General features: G+C 42.1%; 1 protein-coding gene across 1 annotated transcript; it reads left to right on the forward strand.

Annotated features, from left to right (window-relative positions):
• The first annotated feature begins 1,261 nt into the window (after window positions 1-1,261).
• KCNE4 (potassium voltage-gated channel subfamily E regulatory subunit 4) lies at window positions 1,262-4,026 on the forward strand. Its single transcript, XM_059052012.2, has 2 exons — window positions 1,262-1,351; window positions 1,910-4,026. Exon 2 carries the CDS (start codon window positions 1,936-1,938, stop codon window positions 2,446-2,448), a length of 513 nt encoding a protein of 170 aa, XP_058907995.1. The 5' UTR covers window positions 1,262-1,351; window positions 1,910-1,935; the 3' UTR covers window positions 2,449-4,026.
• Window positions 4,027-18,030: the final 14,004 nt, after the last annotated feature.

Here is an 18,030-nt window from a genome sequence, read left to right on the forward strand (position 1 = left end):
CCAGGTGCTACCCCAGTGGGTTCATGTAGCAGCAGTGAAAGTCCCCGTGCTTGGGCTCCATATGTGCCTGATGGAGCAGAGAGATGGTATCGTGTTTCCCTTCAGCTTCAACTTAACAACAGCAGGGCCACAGGAGGTGTCTTCTCTAGAGTAGATTCCCCAGGCGAGTCTGGCTGCACTTCACAGGCCACAGGCAACTGGGGGCAGAGCATCCTTCCTGCTTGACTTGAATGTAGGATGAAATCTTCTCAGAATAATCATCCCAGGGAGCAGACAGACTGACACCAAAGCCTTCAATCCCTTGGCCAGTTTTGATCTCTGTGACCGTTTGAACGCAGGGTCTGCTAGGTTTTAAAAGCTTGAACTGTGCTCAGTTGCTCACCCGAAGAATCCCTGCTCCTCCCCTGACAGCAAAGAGATGTGTGAATGGTCTCTGTGTGACGCCCTGGAGGAGCACTTATGCGTCGTAGAACTGGAGAAAAATTTGCCTACAGTAAATATCTAGCGCTGTAACCTGTTTCCACTTCACACAGACTATTGAAAAGCATCTGGAAGATATATATCTGTTATTGTTACAAAAAAAAAGATTCATGAGCGTTAGGAGATTATGATGCAGAAGGCAGGTAGAATCTCTCTGTGTTTTTAAAGGGCTAACCCACACTCACCAGCCTTAAATCTTAGAACGATTGAGCTGACAGGGACTCAAAAGCTCGCACAGTTCATAGAATTCTACGTATTGAAGCCCCCTACGTCCAACAGTTTCACAGATCAGTAACCCGAGGTGCGGAAACGTTCAGTGAGGATTTATTACGTTTGCATAGTCAGTGGAAGAGCTGAAACTTAAGCCCTGGTTCCTTGACAGTAAATCCTGCGCTTGCTTGCAACTATCTTTTATCTAGATTATGGTATTTGTCTGTCTCTGAAAACCTTGAAAGACAATCATGGTTATTCCCCAGGAGGGAGATGAAGCGTGAACTCATTTTCAATGAGAGTGGACTTCGGGGGAACAGTCCCAGCTGGGCACATTGTTTCCTCCTTTTTCATGGCCACCTGAAAACTTTGGCTGGGTGCTGGCGGGGTGGGAAGCTGTTCCTGCTTCCCAGTCTTTTTCTGTTCACAGCTGCAAAGTTCAGTGAGTTGAACTGCCGTGCTGTGAGTTCACTGTTCACTCTGCCACGACCAACCTCTGTTGTAAATTTTCCTCCCTGAACACGTGACGATGTATTTCTTGACTGTATATCCCAAGGGCAGCAGCAGAACTGTCAGAGCGCCGAGCCGCACACGGAGCAAGAAGTCTCTCGGACTTGACGGTCTAGGAATTCAGGACTTGGGACAAATTTGCCAGCCCTTGGTAAGTTAGCAACGCCGCTTTGCCTCGGAAACATAATGAAGGGATATTTCTAGCAATGTGTAGATGCAGTTTTCTGTTCCTTTCTTTTTTTCCTGAGGAAATTTTGTCCTGAATTAAAAATAGGTTGACGTTTGAAAGCAAAATGTAAACTTTTTTTTTTCTGCTCAATCAGTTCAAAAAGTTTCCCCGTGACTAAGACGTTATTCCTTTTCTCTATGCACCCGTCTTACACTGATTTGTTCTTTTTTTTTTTTTGCTTTTAAAATGATAAAAGCAAAGCTTTTTACATGCTCACTTTATGAAAAAAAAAATATGATGGACATGTATACCCGAAAACTAAAAGTCTTCCCCTCATTCCCTCCCACCGCCCCGTGTCCCCATGCAGCCCAGCCCCTCGCAGCTGACCCCTGTTTACTGTTTGGTGGGACCTCTTACTGCTTCTTCTCCACGCAGCTTCACGCTTTTTTGATATCGCAGTTGCACAAACCTCGTGCTCGCCCTCCTCCCTGTACTGTGGCCGCCCCGTGGGAGAGTTCTAACCTGCACGTTTCTCCCCAGACCCTGGCTGTGTGAGCAGAGCTTCAATGCTGAAGATGGAGCCTCTGAACAGCACACATGCCAGCACCGCCGCCCCCAGCGGCCCCCTCGAGTCCCATGTGCCGGGCAGTGGCAGCGGTAACGGCAACGAATACTTCTACGTCCTGGTGGTCATGTCCTTCTACGGCATTTTCTTGGTTGGAATCATGCTGGGCTACGTGAAATCCAAGAGGCGGGAGAAGAAATCCAGCCTCCTGCTGCTGTACAAAGACGAAGAGAGGCTCTGGGGGGAGGCCATGAAGCCGCTGCCCGCCACGTCCGGCCTGAGGTCGGTGCAGGTACCCATGGTGCTGAACGTGCTGCAGGAGAGCGTGGCGCCCGCCCTGTCCTGCACCCTCTGCTCCATGGAAGGAGACAGCGTGAGCTCCGAGTCCTCCTCGCCCGACGTGCACCTCACCATCCAGGAGGAGGTGGCGGACGACGAGCTGGAGGAGACTTCGGAGACGCCCCTCAACGAAAGCAGCGAAGGCTCCTCGGATAACATCCACCAGAATTCCTAGCACCTCTAGGACCTCTGGAGGTGGCTCCATCAGCCAGCACCCTTAGAGCGAGGAAGGGCGCTTTTCGTGTCTGGTTTCACCTTTGCAAGGCAACTGCCGCTTTCGGGAGACCCTCGGCAAGCCCCTGAATGGGGGGGAGGGGATGGGGGACAAGGCTCAGGCGGAGCCAGCAGCAGCCCGCGGTCCACGACGCGCCTGTGGTGTGGACGTGCCACTGAAAAAGCCCTGAAGATGTGCAGTGTGTACCTTTCCTTGGGATCTGGGGGTCGGGGTTCCTGTGCAGAATTCGGCAGGTCGGTGTGCTTGGGTCGTTTCCTCATGGGATGCCCTGGGTAACACCTGCAACATCTGCCCACTCCCAGGGCGGCCAAATGCCTAGGGCAACCTGAGGGACTAGTTTCGATTTGACAATTTGCCTAGAGCTTTGTTCTTCTACATCTGATTGGCTGTAAGTACCTCTAATGTGAACCTGTGGCTTTAGTTCCCCCTCGGGTTACAGAGCTTCTTTTAGAGGTCTTTTGGGTTAGAGGGGGGATATTTGATGGAGGACTTTTGATGGGAGGAAGCTGGAGATCTGAATCTGGTCCATTTGCATTCTGTAAGGAAAAAATAGGCAATTTTTAAACCTGTTAACGTTGGCTGGGATTATAAAACTAACCTGCTATTTTGACCCTTTGTCTAACCTGTGACTTTGAACTCTGATCTGGGACCATCCAGCATCACAGGCTGACATGACATTGTTTTTTGCTTGGAAGGGCTTCCCCAGAATCTAACCTGCACTCTGAATGGCCATGCAGGGAAGCTTCCCGATCTTTCCAGAAGGGGTGATGGTGAGGTTGAACAAACCCAAACCATTAGCTCCGCTGCTGCTTTTTTTTTCCCAGCCCAGTTTTCTGAGCTGGGAGAGGATATAATGTGGGCCTCCACAACACGGCATTTCGTCACGTAGCTGAGACTTAGAAGGGCATATACTCCGGTGAGATTGTGCAGAGCTGCGGTCCAAGTTCTCTCTTTCTTAATCCCAAGCCCTGAATCTGATTTGCTGTGTGGTCTTGGGCATGTCATCGAGAGGCTTACTGCCTTCCCGAGACTCCTGATGATCTAGATCCCCAGAGGGCTGGAAGGATGTCTTTAGATTTTAAGACTCTGTGATAAATCCTACATGGCCTGGTGTGAGGAAGTTTGGACAAAATATTTCCCCCTTGGCCAGTAAGTCTGAAAAAGGATCTGCTTACTTAAAGGGGCAGTTGGAGACTGAGAACACATGTAGCTGGGAAATCCAGGGTGAATCACTAAACCAATCCCTGCTTTCACTTTCCCAGCAGTGAATCAAAGAGGCAGATACCACATTTTACTCTGCAGGGCTGTCTGGGTAGCGGACTATTAACGCTCCAGTTAAGGGAATGAGACATCTAAGAGAAAATGCTCAGGAATGCTTGGTAACGTTTCCCTGTATTCCTGTGGTCAGTTGCTTTGCAGCAGACTCTTTAGGCCCTTGAAGACAAGGCAGAGGAGAAACACACCAAAAGGTCAAATTTTATTCTAGTAAAAACAAAAACTTTTTTTTTTTTTTTTTTTTTTTTTAATACGCTCTCCCTGGATTGGAGACAGCCATAACTACTGTTCCCATGGAAGGGTTAACAGTGTAGGAGCTGGTTTATCAGTTCGCCTTAACACAGTGCTGGAGGAAATTTACGTTTGGGGGAAAAAGGGCCCTCCGTTCACTTTAAAAGTCAGAGTGTGGATTTACTCCAAAGGGGGCTGTTTAAGGTGAAAGAAGCCAAGTTAAGTTTGGCCCCTTGCCTGGAATCACTTGAATTCTGAAACTTTACTGCAATGGACATGTGCGTTGTCACATTTTCCATTGCTTAATCCTGAAGTTTGGTGCAAGTCTATCTGTGCCTATTAAAAAGTGATGTATATACTTCCTTCTTATTCTATTCAGTTGTACAAAATTGTCTTCTGTATTTAACAGTTTGTAGTTTTCACAGTATTTTTTAATTTAAATAAACACGTTTTCCCTAGGAAGTTATGAGTTTTCTTTGATCCGTCAGTGTAACTCCTGATTTCTAAGACATCCCAGATGCCTTTTTCCAAAGCCATCTCTGAATCTGGGTCATCTTTCAAGTCAGACTCCCATGAAGGCCTATCTCATTTCTGCCTAAATCATACCGTGAGCAGGGCTAGGTTTATTCCTTCCTTTGATATGCTTTGCAATGAATAAAAAATAAGCTGTCCATACGTCTTAACATCCACTTCTGTTTTAACATTTGGTGGCCATGGGGTGAACATGCAGTGACAAGGCAACTGTTGTGAAGATGTTCCTCCAAATTTGGTTGCAAGAAAACCTTTGATTTACATGCTGCCCGGACAAATATTATCCACACGTGGCCACAGCGGCACAGACTAATGGGCAGGGAACTGCTGTGTATAGATGTTGTGTATACATTCGTATACACATATACATAATGGGGAGGGAGCGTTTTGTGTATACACAAGCTTACGAACATACCTCAGCACACAGGCCATGAGTTAGGGCTGGCCCTCTCTCCTCTTACAGTCACCTCCGCATGAAGACTGGCCGTCTACGTTCCTCCCCCTGGTTTTGCTATAGCTCTGAGCACAGCCAGCCTGTCTCTTTTAAGATCTTATTTGCACAGTTGGAAACGCTAAAGAAAAATTACCCGAACCGGTGACCCATTCTGAATTAAGCAGATGGTAGAGAGTGGCCTGATGTTTATGTTTCTCCATTTCCTGTGTGTTTATTTTTTCTGTTTGAAGTAAATGTTTCCCTTAGGTTCACAAATAACTGTCTCCCTAAAGTATTTATCTGGCAAAGGTACAGGGGAGCCTGGATGCTTCCCATATCAAGCATCTCAATCCACCAGTTGCTACTTTGACAATGTAAGATGAGAAGATTATTTTAAAAGACAAGGAAGCTCTTCAATGTATCCCAGCTTAATGTCATTCTTGGGGAGGAAATAGTTAAGGAAAAAACTTTTTACCATGGGCGGAAGAAGAGGGAATTCTAAACTCTAATTGTCCTAAAAATATGCAGAGTACACTATGTCGTTTTAAAGGAATATTTGTTTTCTTAAAAAAAACAAAAAACAAAAAAAAAAAACCAACAAAACTTCTAAGCAGAACCTAAGGCCCAAGGGGTTTAGTCTGTGTGGATTTACTCATGCATGTGAGAAACTGAGAAGGGAATTTGGCCCCGTGCACCTAGGATATTAGAACCATATTTTAAAGCACTTAAATGTTACGGATGAGGTAAATGGATCGTCCTGCTTGCTCCATGCTGTTCTAATTACACCTTTGTACGTCAAAGTCAGGCAGGGATGCTGCAGAGAAAAAGATTTCTTTCATGGGCAGAATCATGGGATCAAAACTACCAGGAAAGGCTGAAGCTGGGCCAAGGAGTGAGTGCTCTTGGCCTGTGATTCTGGTTGGAAAGTAGACCCCATGGTACATTTGAGAGCTGCAACTGGAGGGTTTTGTGGTCAGGCATGCACTTTCAGGGCTCAGCTGAAGAAGGGTCATTTATCATCCTATAAAACGCTGCTCTGATCCTAGACATAGTGGAACAGACAGAACGTTGAGCTTACAGTGCAATGAATTCTCTAGTTTGAGAGCATACATTTGCTTAATCATTTCACCCAGAATCCAGACACCCCGTTGGAGGAAATCACAGGGAGTATCATGGGTCATGGGACAGGAGGTAGAGTCTAGGGCTGGAGGGACCCATGTCAGCTTGACCAGGCTGGTGGCTCAGGCAGGGGCTGGACCACAGGAAGGCAGGGCGGACGTGGGGCTTCAGTAGAGGCTGCCATGTTGCTCTGTAGCTCTGGGGAAGGTACCCATCCTCTCTGACATGCAAGCTCTGTCTTTCAACATGAGGACATGCGGGCCTTCCTCTTCCGGGAGCCGCTAATGAAAAGCGTGGTGAAGCATCCTGAGCAATACTGAGCACAGCATGAAACTTAAAAGGAACTAACGGAAAAGCAACTCCAGGCTTCTCCTTTTAAAAATGTATCCTGGGCATACATCTGCAAACAAAGTTGCTGAAACCTCCTCTTCTGTGCACGGTTTCCTCAGGAGACAGTGATGTTCAGGGAAAGGACACAATATGCCAAAGGAGAAGGGTCATAAGAGAGAAAAACCACTGTTCAATTCTGCCTTTCCCCACTTCTGAAATGTTTCCTCCCACATAGGAAGGAACAGTTTGGGATGTGAGCTGTTACCATGGAGATAGCCAGCCAAGGTCACTTGTTTGAAGGAGCCCACGTGAAGCCCCCACGGCACTGAATCATTACGGTGACTTTATGAAGTTGGGATTTGGTCCTTGACTCAGACAGCAAACTTTGAGCCCGCAGCAGCCTCCATTCATGGCACGGAGGAGGGGACGCAGGGAGAAAAGACACACACACACACACACACACACACACACACAGACACACTACCCTGCACAGCCCCATCACCCATCATTCTCCTTGCACTTACCGTGCTCCATTCAATATGGGGCAAGATTTTGTTCTCCCAACTCTAGGAATTTATTTTCTTACGTTGAATTTTTTTTTTTTTTTTTTTTTTGCTAAGAAACATGATCAAAGAATCCTTCACATAAGTAACTATACATTTTTCTGTCCTTAATGGTTTTTCACCCCCTGTTCCGAGGTGGTGAATGACACGTTCTCTCTCGTCTTAGTCAATTCTGGCTGCTGTAACAAAGTACCATATTCTGGTTGGCTGAGAGACAGCAGAAATTTACTTCTCACAGTTCTGGAAGTGCTAGCATGGATGCACTCTGGTGAGGACCCTCTTCTGGTCTGCAGGTGGCTGACTTCTTATTGTGTCCTCAAGTGGCTGAAGGAGAGCAAGCTAGCTCTCTGGCCTCTTCTTCTAAGAGCACTAATCTCATTCATGAGGGCTCCACCTTCATGACCTAATGACCTTCAAAGGCCCTATCTCCAAATTCCATCACACTGGGGAGTAGAGTCAGCATATGAATGTTGGGGGGACGCAAATATTCAGTACATAACATCTCTTTTCCCAACCTCCCTCCCTGCTATCCCCTCTCACTTCCTTCCATTACACAAAAGGAAGGAAAAACCGAGTAACCACAATGCATAATAAGCTCTTACTACGTGCCAAGCATATACTTCACCCAGTTGTTACAATCCTGTGCTTTAAGCTTCTACTTTCTTCTAGGTTCTTCACTAGATGCTGGGGAAAATGTAACACCTGCCCAATCCCCCAAGAGGTCATAGTTTCCATGTAGACAAATTCCAATAAAAATACCTCTGATTCTGGTTAATTTATAACATTAGTTGAGAATTTCTGTGTGCAGGGTCTTCTGGATGTCAGAATACACAGCTTGTATCTTTTTGAACAGTTTGAGAGCACAGTGGTGTTATTAAATGGACAAAATATACTGTTTACCTAATATTTGCTTTGCTCTGTGATGGGTGCTTTTCCCTTGATGATCTTATTTAATCGTCCCAAGGAAACTCTGAGCTAGGTTTCTAATACTCTTAATGTACACGTGAAAGTTGAGGCTCAAGGAAGTTGTAGGTCAATGTAATGAATGATCAGGGTTCCAATGAAGGTCTTTTGATATACAGTCTGGTGTTCTTTAAATCACTAGGAAGCAGAGGGACTCAGAATCTAGTCCTGTCCCAGGCATTAGGCAACTCTGTGACATTACATATGTTGCTCAGCCTTCAGGGCACGTTTCACGTTTCCTGACTAGTGAAATGGAGATAGTGATATCTTCCCTCCTGACTTCAAAACATTGTCAGAACTGCTTAGGAAGCAGCTGGAAAAATACAATGTCTTCTTATAGGGCCACTAATCTCTTTGTCTTGGATAGGAGGCTGTGTGTAGACATCACTAGCATTCATCAATATCCAGTTCTTCTTCCCTTCTGAGAACACAGAAATTTCCACTTCTCAACTCCTTCTTTTGCCCCTCCTCCCCTGCCACCAGGGGTTGAGCAGGGATGTCATTCATTCTGCTTGACGCAAACTGAGTGGAAGTGATGCACATCACATGTGAGTTGAGTCAGGAAAAAGCCCATGTATGATTCTCTAGTTGCCCTCTTTACCTGCATGTTATCAATGAGACCATATGCTCCAGATGGTATGAATAATAGGTAAAGCCTGTGTCAGCCTGGAAGAGTGAGTTACTGCATAGAAGTCAATTGCTCTGGAGAGTTGCCCAAACTTACAGCTGGCTTTACAAGAAGCAGCAATAATCTGAGTTTTGGTAAGTACTGAGACTTTGGGGTTCCTTGCAGTTTCAGCATGACCTTACCCATCAGATTAATCCAGAGTATGATCATATTAAAGAGGCAGAATGTTGGAAGGTGACTTCTAGGTTATCTAACCCATCCCCTATGTTTAATGATGGGGAAATTAAGACTCATAGTAGTTAAGCGGCGTGTTCAAAGTCACGGGGGGGAGACAGGAGCAGAAGTGGGGTTACAACCCAGGTCTCCTAACGGTTGGTTCTAATCCCCATGGTGGGTATGGCCACGGAGGCCTTTGCCATGGCTTAGTGAAAACAAAATACCTAGAGGGTCTTCTCCCTTGATCTCCTCACCTTGATCTTCTCTGAGCAGCACTGAGTCACTGGTACTGCCTCTATTTACTGGTCCCACAACCCCGGCTGAGAAGTAGCTTCTTTTTTCCTGGCACTTACTGCCCTTAGTGGAAGGATGGATCTGAGCAGGCAGAAGTAAACACATTCCCCCAAAGCAGTGCAATGTGACATGAATGGAAACTTTCATAAAAGGGAAGAAGCTGTAAATAGGAGGAGGGAAATAATCAAACAGGGTTGAATGCAATTGTCCTGCACACAGCGTACTGGATTTTGGCTTTGGGTTTTATTTTTTGCATGTTTTGGCTGAGCTCCAGTGCCAGAGCGGGTCACTGGCAGGGCCCCAGTGCAGAGTGTTCCTAGGACTGATGTGCCTAGGTTCCTGGCAATGATCCTTGCAGGTAAACCCTGAAAGTTCACCTCCAGATTGGGGTTGCACATGATGCAGAAACCAATAGACACCTCATTGATTATTATTTTTATATTCTTAGCCCTGATACGGAAGGAATGATTTCTCTCTCATCTCGATCTTCCGTTTTCACTTAGAACTTCTCCCAAAGAATGGGACATGGTGCTTGGATAGAGAGATTCTGTTTCTTTTTCAAAATTTTCTTCTTTTTATATTCCCATCACACTATCCTCAAGGCTCAATTACAGCAGAAGTTATACTCTTTCCCACAGGATTATACACCTTGTGAGAGCCAGAACCATATGTTATTATTTTGTAGTTAGTACCTAGTTTGCGCTGGAATTCCTCCGGAGTCTCTCTTATCATGTTTCCTCCTTGGGGATCTCATTCACTCTCAAATCTTCAACTAATATGTAAATCATTATAACAACCACCTGTCTGGTGCTTACCAAGTGCCAGTCATTGATCTCATGATATTTAATTCTCATGAAAATTTAAGATATCAAGATTTTTAAGCCCATTCTAAAAATGAGGAAAGTGAGGCCTAGAGAGATTGAGAACATTGACAAGGTTCACAGAGTGAGCCGTAGAACCGGGATTTGAGCCCAGCAATCCGGTTACAGAGCTGATGCCACGGACAACCTGCTCTATCGTCTCTCTCTCTCTCCAAGTCCCAGTCATTCAGTTCTAGCCTAGACGTCTCTCATGGGCACCAATGCCTGTGGCTCTATTCACCTGATGTCCCATGAGCACTTCAAATTCCTGTCGTCGAAACTCAAACACATTACCTTTCCTCGTAAACCTGTCCCCCAACTTACACTTCTACCAATGTGTCTATCCTTTACATTATATCCCAGGCCCTCTCTGCAACCTCTTTCCATCAACATGGTCATTATTTACCCCCAAGGTATTTCTGTAATCAGGAAAATACTGAGGACCAGAGAAATGTTAAAAGAGGAAAAGATAACATGAGCAGAGCTGCGCTTACATAAAAAGTAGTTTAATATTTAGGATTGCACGTGCTAGGCCCTGGCTGTGTAAAAAAAATCCCATCTCTGTCATCCTGGTATGTAGAATCTTCCCCATTCTGTAAGATAAATCAAAGAAGACAGAGGAGGGAGGTAAAGAAAACAGGATTCCTCGTGACAGGTGAGAGGTGCCTGGACTGGGGCAATGGCAGGTGAAATGGAGACATAGAAGCTAGAAATAAGGAGGAGTTGAAATTGATGAGATTTCACAGCTCCTTCAATGTTAGAGATGAAGAAGAGGGTGGGAATGAGAGATGACTCTAATGTTTTGAGTCTGCATAATTGAGACAGTGGAAGCGCAAACAATAAAGATGGGCAGTAAATGCTGGAAAGGCTCTATCGTGTTGTACGTTTTGAGTTGGTGTTGACATGATATCCAGAAAGTATTTGGAAAATAAGTATGAGAACTTTTGAGAGATGTTGGACCTCGAGACAGCGTTGGGAGCCATGCACATGAATACATGTACTCGAAACCCTGAACATGGCTGAAATAGCCGAGGATCAGTGAGAATGGAAAAGAGGGCAAAGGGCAGTCATTCGGGGACCAGCTACTTCTTTGGGGTTGGAGGAAGAGGAGCAGAATGCCCAGGAGCTGAATAAGCATAGATTTTTCTAGAGAGAAGAGAAGGTCCACCACAGAGAGATGGAGGGAAAGAAGCTTCTTTTGATGACTTGCAGGTGGTTAGTATCTATAAAATGCAGAATCTGTAGAGTAGTGGGGTGGAGATATCACAGGTATAAAAGACTATTGAGGAATAAGTCACTCATAATAAACTAACCCTTTGAGAAGATTGGCTGTGCAAAGCAAAGTATAGTGTGGATCATGCAAGGATTTGGAACTATTCAGAGCTCATATTCTTTTTTACTTGCCATTAATTGCTACTTAGTATAGGTTGCAAATCTACTTTTACTCCCTTTGGTAGTATGGGCTGATGGAGTTCCTTTCTAGGTGTGTTTCTGTAGGGGCTGATGTTTTCCCAAGTTTATAATGGATCTCCATCAGAGACACCCAGGGTAGGTATTTAGCCAGCCTGGAGAAGTTGCCTGGACAATATGTGTTATAGGGGTGATTCAGGGGAGTAAAATTAACACAACTTTATCTTTCCCACTGCAGATAGCAGAACACAAATATTTTGCTGCCAAATCTCTGCCTTTCCATGATTTTCTCTGCAGGTTACATAAAGAAGCACCAAAGATAATACGGTGACCTTTTATCTAGAATTGCCCTGAATTTTGTATTTCCCCAAAGTGATTTTTGCTCAGGAACTCAATTTTTCTAGGTGCTTGAAAATTGATTGGGTGTATGATTTTATGTAATTGTGCTTTTTTATATAGAAAATGTCATAATGAAGTCAAGATGTTATTATATGTCCTTGTATTTAATTTCTGGTTGTTGAGAAAATGGCAATCGAATATTTTACCTATGTTAGTTGTGATTCAAACTACCTTTAAATAAGTGAGTGAATAATGCAAAAATTTTGTTCTAGTGGAGATTACATAGTGCTACAAACTTCATGGTCACATCATGGGCTTCCACCGCAACAAAAAGCAACATTACAAATAACATTAAAATCTTCTTTGTGTTTCTCGGTCCATGAAGAGGAGTACATCATCCTGCAAAATCACACACAAAGAAGGTAGCAATCTTCAACATGGAAAATGGCTTTAGGTTGCCCATGGACAGATATTATAGACCAGAGGAACAACACTGAACCAAGAACCACCGATGAAGTCAAGTTATTTTGACCCTTTCCTTGTAATTTAATGAATGGCCTTATCTTGTGGTGATAATGATTAAGTATTTGGACTTTGACAGCTGAAAAGGCATCTGAAGAAATATTACTATATTTCAGTTAAAAAGGTAAAATATAATTTTGCTCTTCCGATAAATCAAATGATACTATTAAAGCGAAGACAAAAATAAGGAAAAAATCTAGAACTGGCATGTGAATAGCAAATGTTTGTAATTTATTACTGAAACCAATATTTTAAATAGGAAGTGGGTCTGATTTTGCCTCAGGGATTAGGTTCTAAAATCAGAGAATAAGGAAAATTTATCCTTGGAAGCCCCTTAATTGCTCTTAAAATTTAAACTTTTATGGTTTTTCAGAGTGCTTTGGTCATGGTCTCCCAATCTCTGGGTAACACAGTCTAAGGGTGACTTTAAATAGTGGAAGGGCATAGAGGGACCCTCTCTCTCTCTCTCTCTCTCTCTCTCTCTCTCTCTCTCTCTCTCACACACACACACACACACACACACACACACACACACACACACACACACTTGAATTCCCATAAACATAATGTGCCTCTTCTGAACTTGGCTATAAAATAGATGAGTGCTTTCTCTGTGTTGTGGTTGTTTCTGTTCAAAAAGCAATTGTACTTCTATGCTATCCTTCTATGCTCCCCAAGTAAGAGGCACTGTATTTAGTCAACTGTACTCTTGACTAAAGTTGCCATGAGAATATATTACTGAGGTGAAAAATAAAATTGCTTTTTGTGTTATACCACCCAAATTCAACTAGAGATATCATAAGAGTTTAGGGTTTGTAGTTTCAATGGTCACTTCCTTTGCATCTTCAATTGTATGTGTTGTAGGTCAATTAATATTTATTGAATGCCCATTCTGTCTTTAATCCCTTTCAACATGTAATCTCATTCAGTGCTTACAATGGCTCTATGACATTCACTGTACACGTGAGAGAATGAGGCTCCAAGAAGTGTCCAAAGTCAAATTACTAATAAGGAGCACGGTTAGGATTTGAACTCATATCCACTGGATGCAAATGCAGGTATTTTTTTCCATTATAGAGGCTTCTTTTCTCCATTATAGAGTCTTCTCTCACTTTGCACAAAATGTAATATTATGTAATTTTTTTTTTCTGTTTTAAGAGTATTCATATAAGGTTTTATCTGCAGCTCACATTTTTCATGAGTTTGACAACTTATAACCAGTCGGAAAGCTGTAAAACTTTTTAAAATTCTAAACCACCACCCAAATTATCTCTAATGCCCTCTAAGTATCATTCAACAGAGACAGAGCAGTACTATTATAATACAGGTTAGAAATGAAATGAGGCCATCGACTGAGATTGCCATTTCCCGGATGGTCTTCCTGTGGTAGGAATAAAGACTGTGGTCCAGAGGAACAACTGGGGACCTGAGGTGGTCAAAGACCAGGTAGGTCAAAGAGGAAAGAGGGAGACTCTGAGATGCTTGCCTGAGACCAGAAGTGGCTTGAAGAGAGACTGAGACACTCTTTGGGTAGGAAATTTAGGAGCTGTCCATCTGTACAAAATAGTTACTGCAGGACTTATTGTAGATGCAGAAAAGTGACTGGAAAAGGGAAAAGTCATTTGGATTAATGTATTCATTAATTCAATAAACATTCATTTTTGAGTCTTGTGTACAAGATCATTTTGTTCTAGTGCTCTGAATGATTCAGAGAAAAACAAGACACTTTTTTAGGGTTGGAAATATTAAGTCTCTAACAATGATGGCTAGATAGTACCTTCAAAGTGCTTGGAAACATCTTTTTTTTTTAATTTAAAAAGAAATTTAAAAACTTTTGTTATGCCAAGGGGCTTATTATTGGACCAGTTCAATAGAATTTAAGCCTTTCATGGAAAGAAACCAATTCCTTTGCTTTTTATTTTCATTTTTATGGAAACTTCCAGCCCAGTCCTCCTGGTTGGATTTCATTTTGTCAGGTTCATACTCTGCCTTATTTACTGAATCTTCCCCAGCTCCATGGTGACAGACAACACAGACAAGGAAATATTTTGGGCCAAAGTTTGGGAACACTTGCCTCATATAAATTCACTCTAAGCACAGTTTTTCTAGATTTTAAAGTGCATGTTTTCATTGAAAGAAATGTAACCCTCATGCTTTTAGCCCCTTACACTGTTAATTAAAATGTCATTTGAGAAGAAAAATTTGGCTTCTAAAGAATACTTTCAGTTTTTTAAGTAAGTCTGATTTTTTTAAATGGAAACTTATGATAGGCTGTGGGCATGAAATCTGAAAACAAAGATTGATAGGGAAATTTCAACTACTGTCATTTAAAATATTTATTTCTTTTTCTTTATTTTTAATTAAAAATTTTTTAAAACATCTTTATTGGAGTATAATTGCTTTACAATGGTGTGTTAGTTTCTGCTTTACAACAAAGTGAATCAGTTATACATATACATATGTTCCCATATCTCTTCCCTCTTGTGTCTCCCTCCCTCCCACCCTAATTAAAAATTTTTGCTCTCTAGTCCATTTATTTTCCTAGTTTTATTGAAATATAATTGACATATAACAGTATAAGTTTAAGATGTACAACATAATGATTTGATATATATATATATATATCAAATCATGCAGACATATGTGTATATATACATATATAATGATTGTGTGTGTGTGTGTGTGTGTGTGTGTGTGTATATATATATATATATATATATATATATATATATATATCAGCAGTCCCCAAATTTTTGGCTCCAGGGACTGGTTTCGTGGAAGACAATTTTTCCATGGGCAGGGTGGGGAGGAGGGGGGGCGATGGTTCAAGAGGTAATGTGAGCAATGGGGTTGATGGTTCAGTCAGTAATGCGAGTGATGGGGAGCGATGGGGAGCAGTGGGGAGTGACGGGAAGCGGCAGATGAAGCTTCACTCGCTCGGCCGCTGCTCACCTCCTGCCGTGTGGCCCGGTTCCTAACAGGCTGTGAACCAGTACTGGTCCATAGCCCGGGGGTTGAGGACACCTGATATATAATTACCACAATTAAATTTAGTTAAAATTCATCACCTTTCTTTTTCATTTAGTCACAGTTGGAGGAGACATAAGGATCAGTCTCAAAATGTAAAATCAAGTTCCATATAGTTTTAGTGATAAGCATAAAATACATACTCTCTCCCCAAAGTTCATAGCAGCATTATTTACAGTTGCCAAGATATGGAAGCAAACTAAGCATCCATTAACAGATGAATGGATAAAGAGGATGTAGTGTATATATATATATATATATATATTTTTGTTGTTGTTGTTGTTTGTTTATTTACAATGGAATACTACTCGGCCATAAAAAAGAACAGAGAAACATGGATGGACTGGGAGGGCATTATACTAAGTGAAATAAGTCAGACAGAGAAAGACAAATACTGTATGATATCACCTATATGAAATCTAAAATATACAACAATCTAGCAAATATAACAAAACAGAGGCAGATTCCTGATATAGTAGTTACCAGTGGGTGGGATGGAGGGACAACATAGGAGTGGGGAAGTGGGAGGTACACACTACTGGGTGTAAGATAGGCTCAAGGATGTATTGTACAATATGCGGAATATAGCCAATATTTTGTAATAACTGTAAATGGAAAGTAACCTTTAAAAATTGTATAAAAAATTAAAAAAGAATCTAAAAATATATGCTTCCTAATTATGTTAAATGAATTAATACATACATATATAGTTCTCAGAATAGTGCCTCATATAAGGTAAGCATTCAAATGTTAGTTACTATTACTATTACATTTAAATTGATATTAATATAATGAATACTTACTAATGTATCTTAATTTCCCTAAATTACAATATTCCTATAATATACCAGGAACAATGCTGGCTTATTACAACTCACTTTATTAGTGTTCTCTTTATCTAAGGAACATGAAACCTTAAGATGCTCAGTTTTTAGTGCCTAAGACTGGAATCTCTGAATTCCACTGCCACCATTTCATTACTATATGGGTATGGAGAAGTATTTCTGGAATGTATTTGGAATACAAGTTTGTTCAGATTCTCAACCCAAGTTCACCCAACAATCACTCTCTGAGCACCCTCTATGTGCTAGAATTTGGGTGTAAAATCTCATAGTCCTCTACTGAAGTAGCTTACAATATAAGTGGAGGAGACAGATGTACAAGCAAACTGAATGTGATGGGGCAAGTACTAGAAAACAGTATTAGTCTGCTGTGGGAGCCAGAGTAGAGAGCAGCCTGGAGAGGTAGAGAAAGACTCTCTAGAGGAGATGGCATTTGATCAAGGTTTTAAAGGATGAATAGGAGTTGCCTCAATTTCTTTATCTGTAAACAGAGGCAGTTGGACAGGATTCATTTATGATCCAAACTTCCATGATTCAAACACTATGGATCCCACTTGGTCAACCATGAGGGACATTGGCATTGGGCCTTTGCATTTTGATTTTTGCCAAACGCCTTATCTGCATAATTCTACGGCTTCTCAATCCACAGCAGAAACATCAGTTGACTGCTCAGCTGTTCTGCTATCCTGCCAAATAGCTGAGCTTTGAGATTTCAGGACAGAGAATTCACACAACTGGCTGAATGTTTCACTTTTCATCAGGATATTTTGGCAACAGGTAGACAACAACCATGGACAGATTTCAGGAATTTGAGTGATTTGGATTCAGTACAGAGAAAATAGCTTAGACTCTGATTTGAAGTGAAGCTCAATTATCCTAAGCCAAAAAAATAGCCTTTCTTCTTCCAAGTGGTCTAAGATGTTCATTAGCTCTGGCTTTGGTCCTGGGGTATTTTTGTAATGAAGTCGGCTGAAAGTTTGTATGACAGATGGAGTTGCCATCCTTCATGGGGCTGTAGAGGAGAGCAGAGCGGAGCTGGAGACTGGAAGATATAAAAAATTCAATGAAGGGAAACAACCAAAATGTCACTTGAGTGATTATATAATTGGGCCCAGTTCTGCCTCAACAATTCCTTGGTAATTATGGTGGCTTTAAAAAAAATAATCTAACCTTATTGGGGTAAAATGTATACATTTTGTAAGTTCTTTGCATTTTGACCAATTTATGCATCCAAGAAACCATCTCATAATTAAGATATAGAATACTATCATCAGCCCCAAACACTGTACCCCTTCACAATCCTTCCTCATCCCACACTCCAACCTTAGCCAATGACTAATCTGCTCTCAATCACTGCAAATTAGATTTCCCTTTTCTAGAATTTCACATAAGGGGAATCACACAGTATACGCTTTTGTGTCCACCTTCTGTCAATCAGCATGTTGTTGAAATTCATCTATATTGTTGTGTGTATCCATAGCTTTTTCCTTTTAATTGCTGATTAGTATTTCATGGTATGGTATACCACGTTTGTTTACCCATTCAACTGTTCGTGGACATTTGGCATTCAACTGTTCGTGGACATTTGGGCTGTTTCTAATTTGGGGTGCTTATTGCTAAAGCTGCTGTGAACATTCATTTACAAGTCTTGGTGTAGACATGTATTTTCATTTCTCTTCGGTAGATACTTAGGAGTGAAATTGCTGGCTCATATGTGATAATGATCTAACTATTAATAAAACCACCAAACTGTTTTCTAAAACGGCTGTACCATTTTGCATTTCCACTAGCAATGTTTTAAGAGTTCTAGTTGTTCCACTTCTTTGTTAACCTAGTCTTTTATTTGTTTTTTTATTTTTCTCTCCACCGTACTGTTCTTTTTAATTGATGTATCTTTTACATACAACAAGGTGCACAGATCTTCACCCTCCAGTTCAAG

The sequence above is a fragment of the Kogia breviceps genome, chromosome 2 (assembly GCF_026419965.1).
Source record: "Kogia breviceps isolate mKogBre1 chromosome 2, mKogBre1 haplotype 1, whole genome shotgun sequence".
In the NCBI taxonomy this organism is placed as follows: domain Eukaryota; kingdom Metazoa; phylum Chordata; class Mammalia; order Artiodactyla; family Physeteridae; genus Kogia; species Kogia breviceps.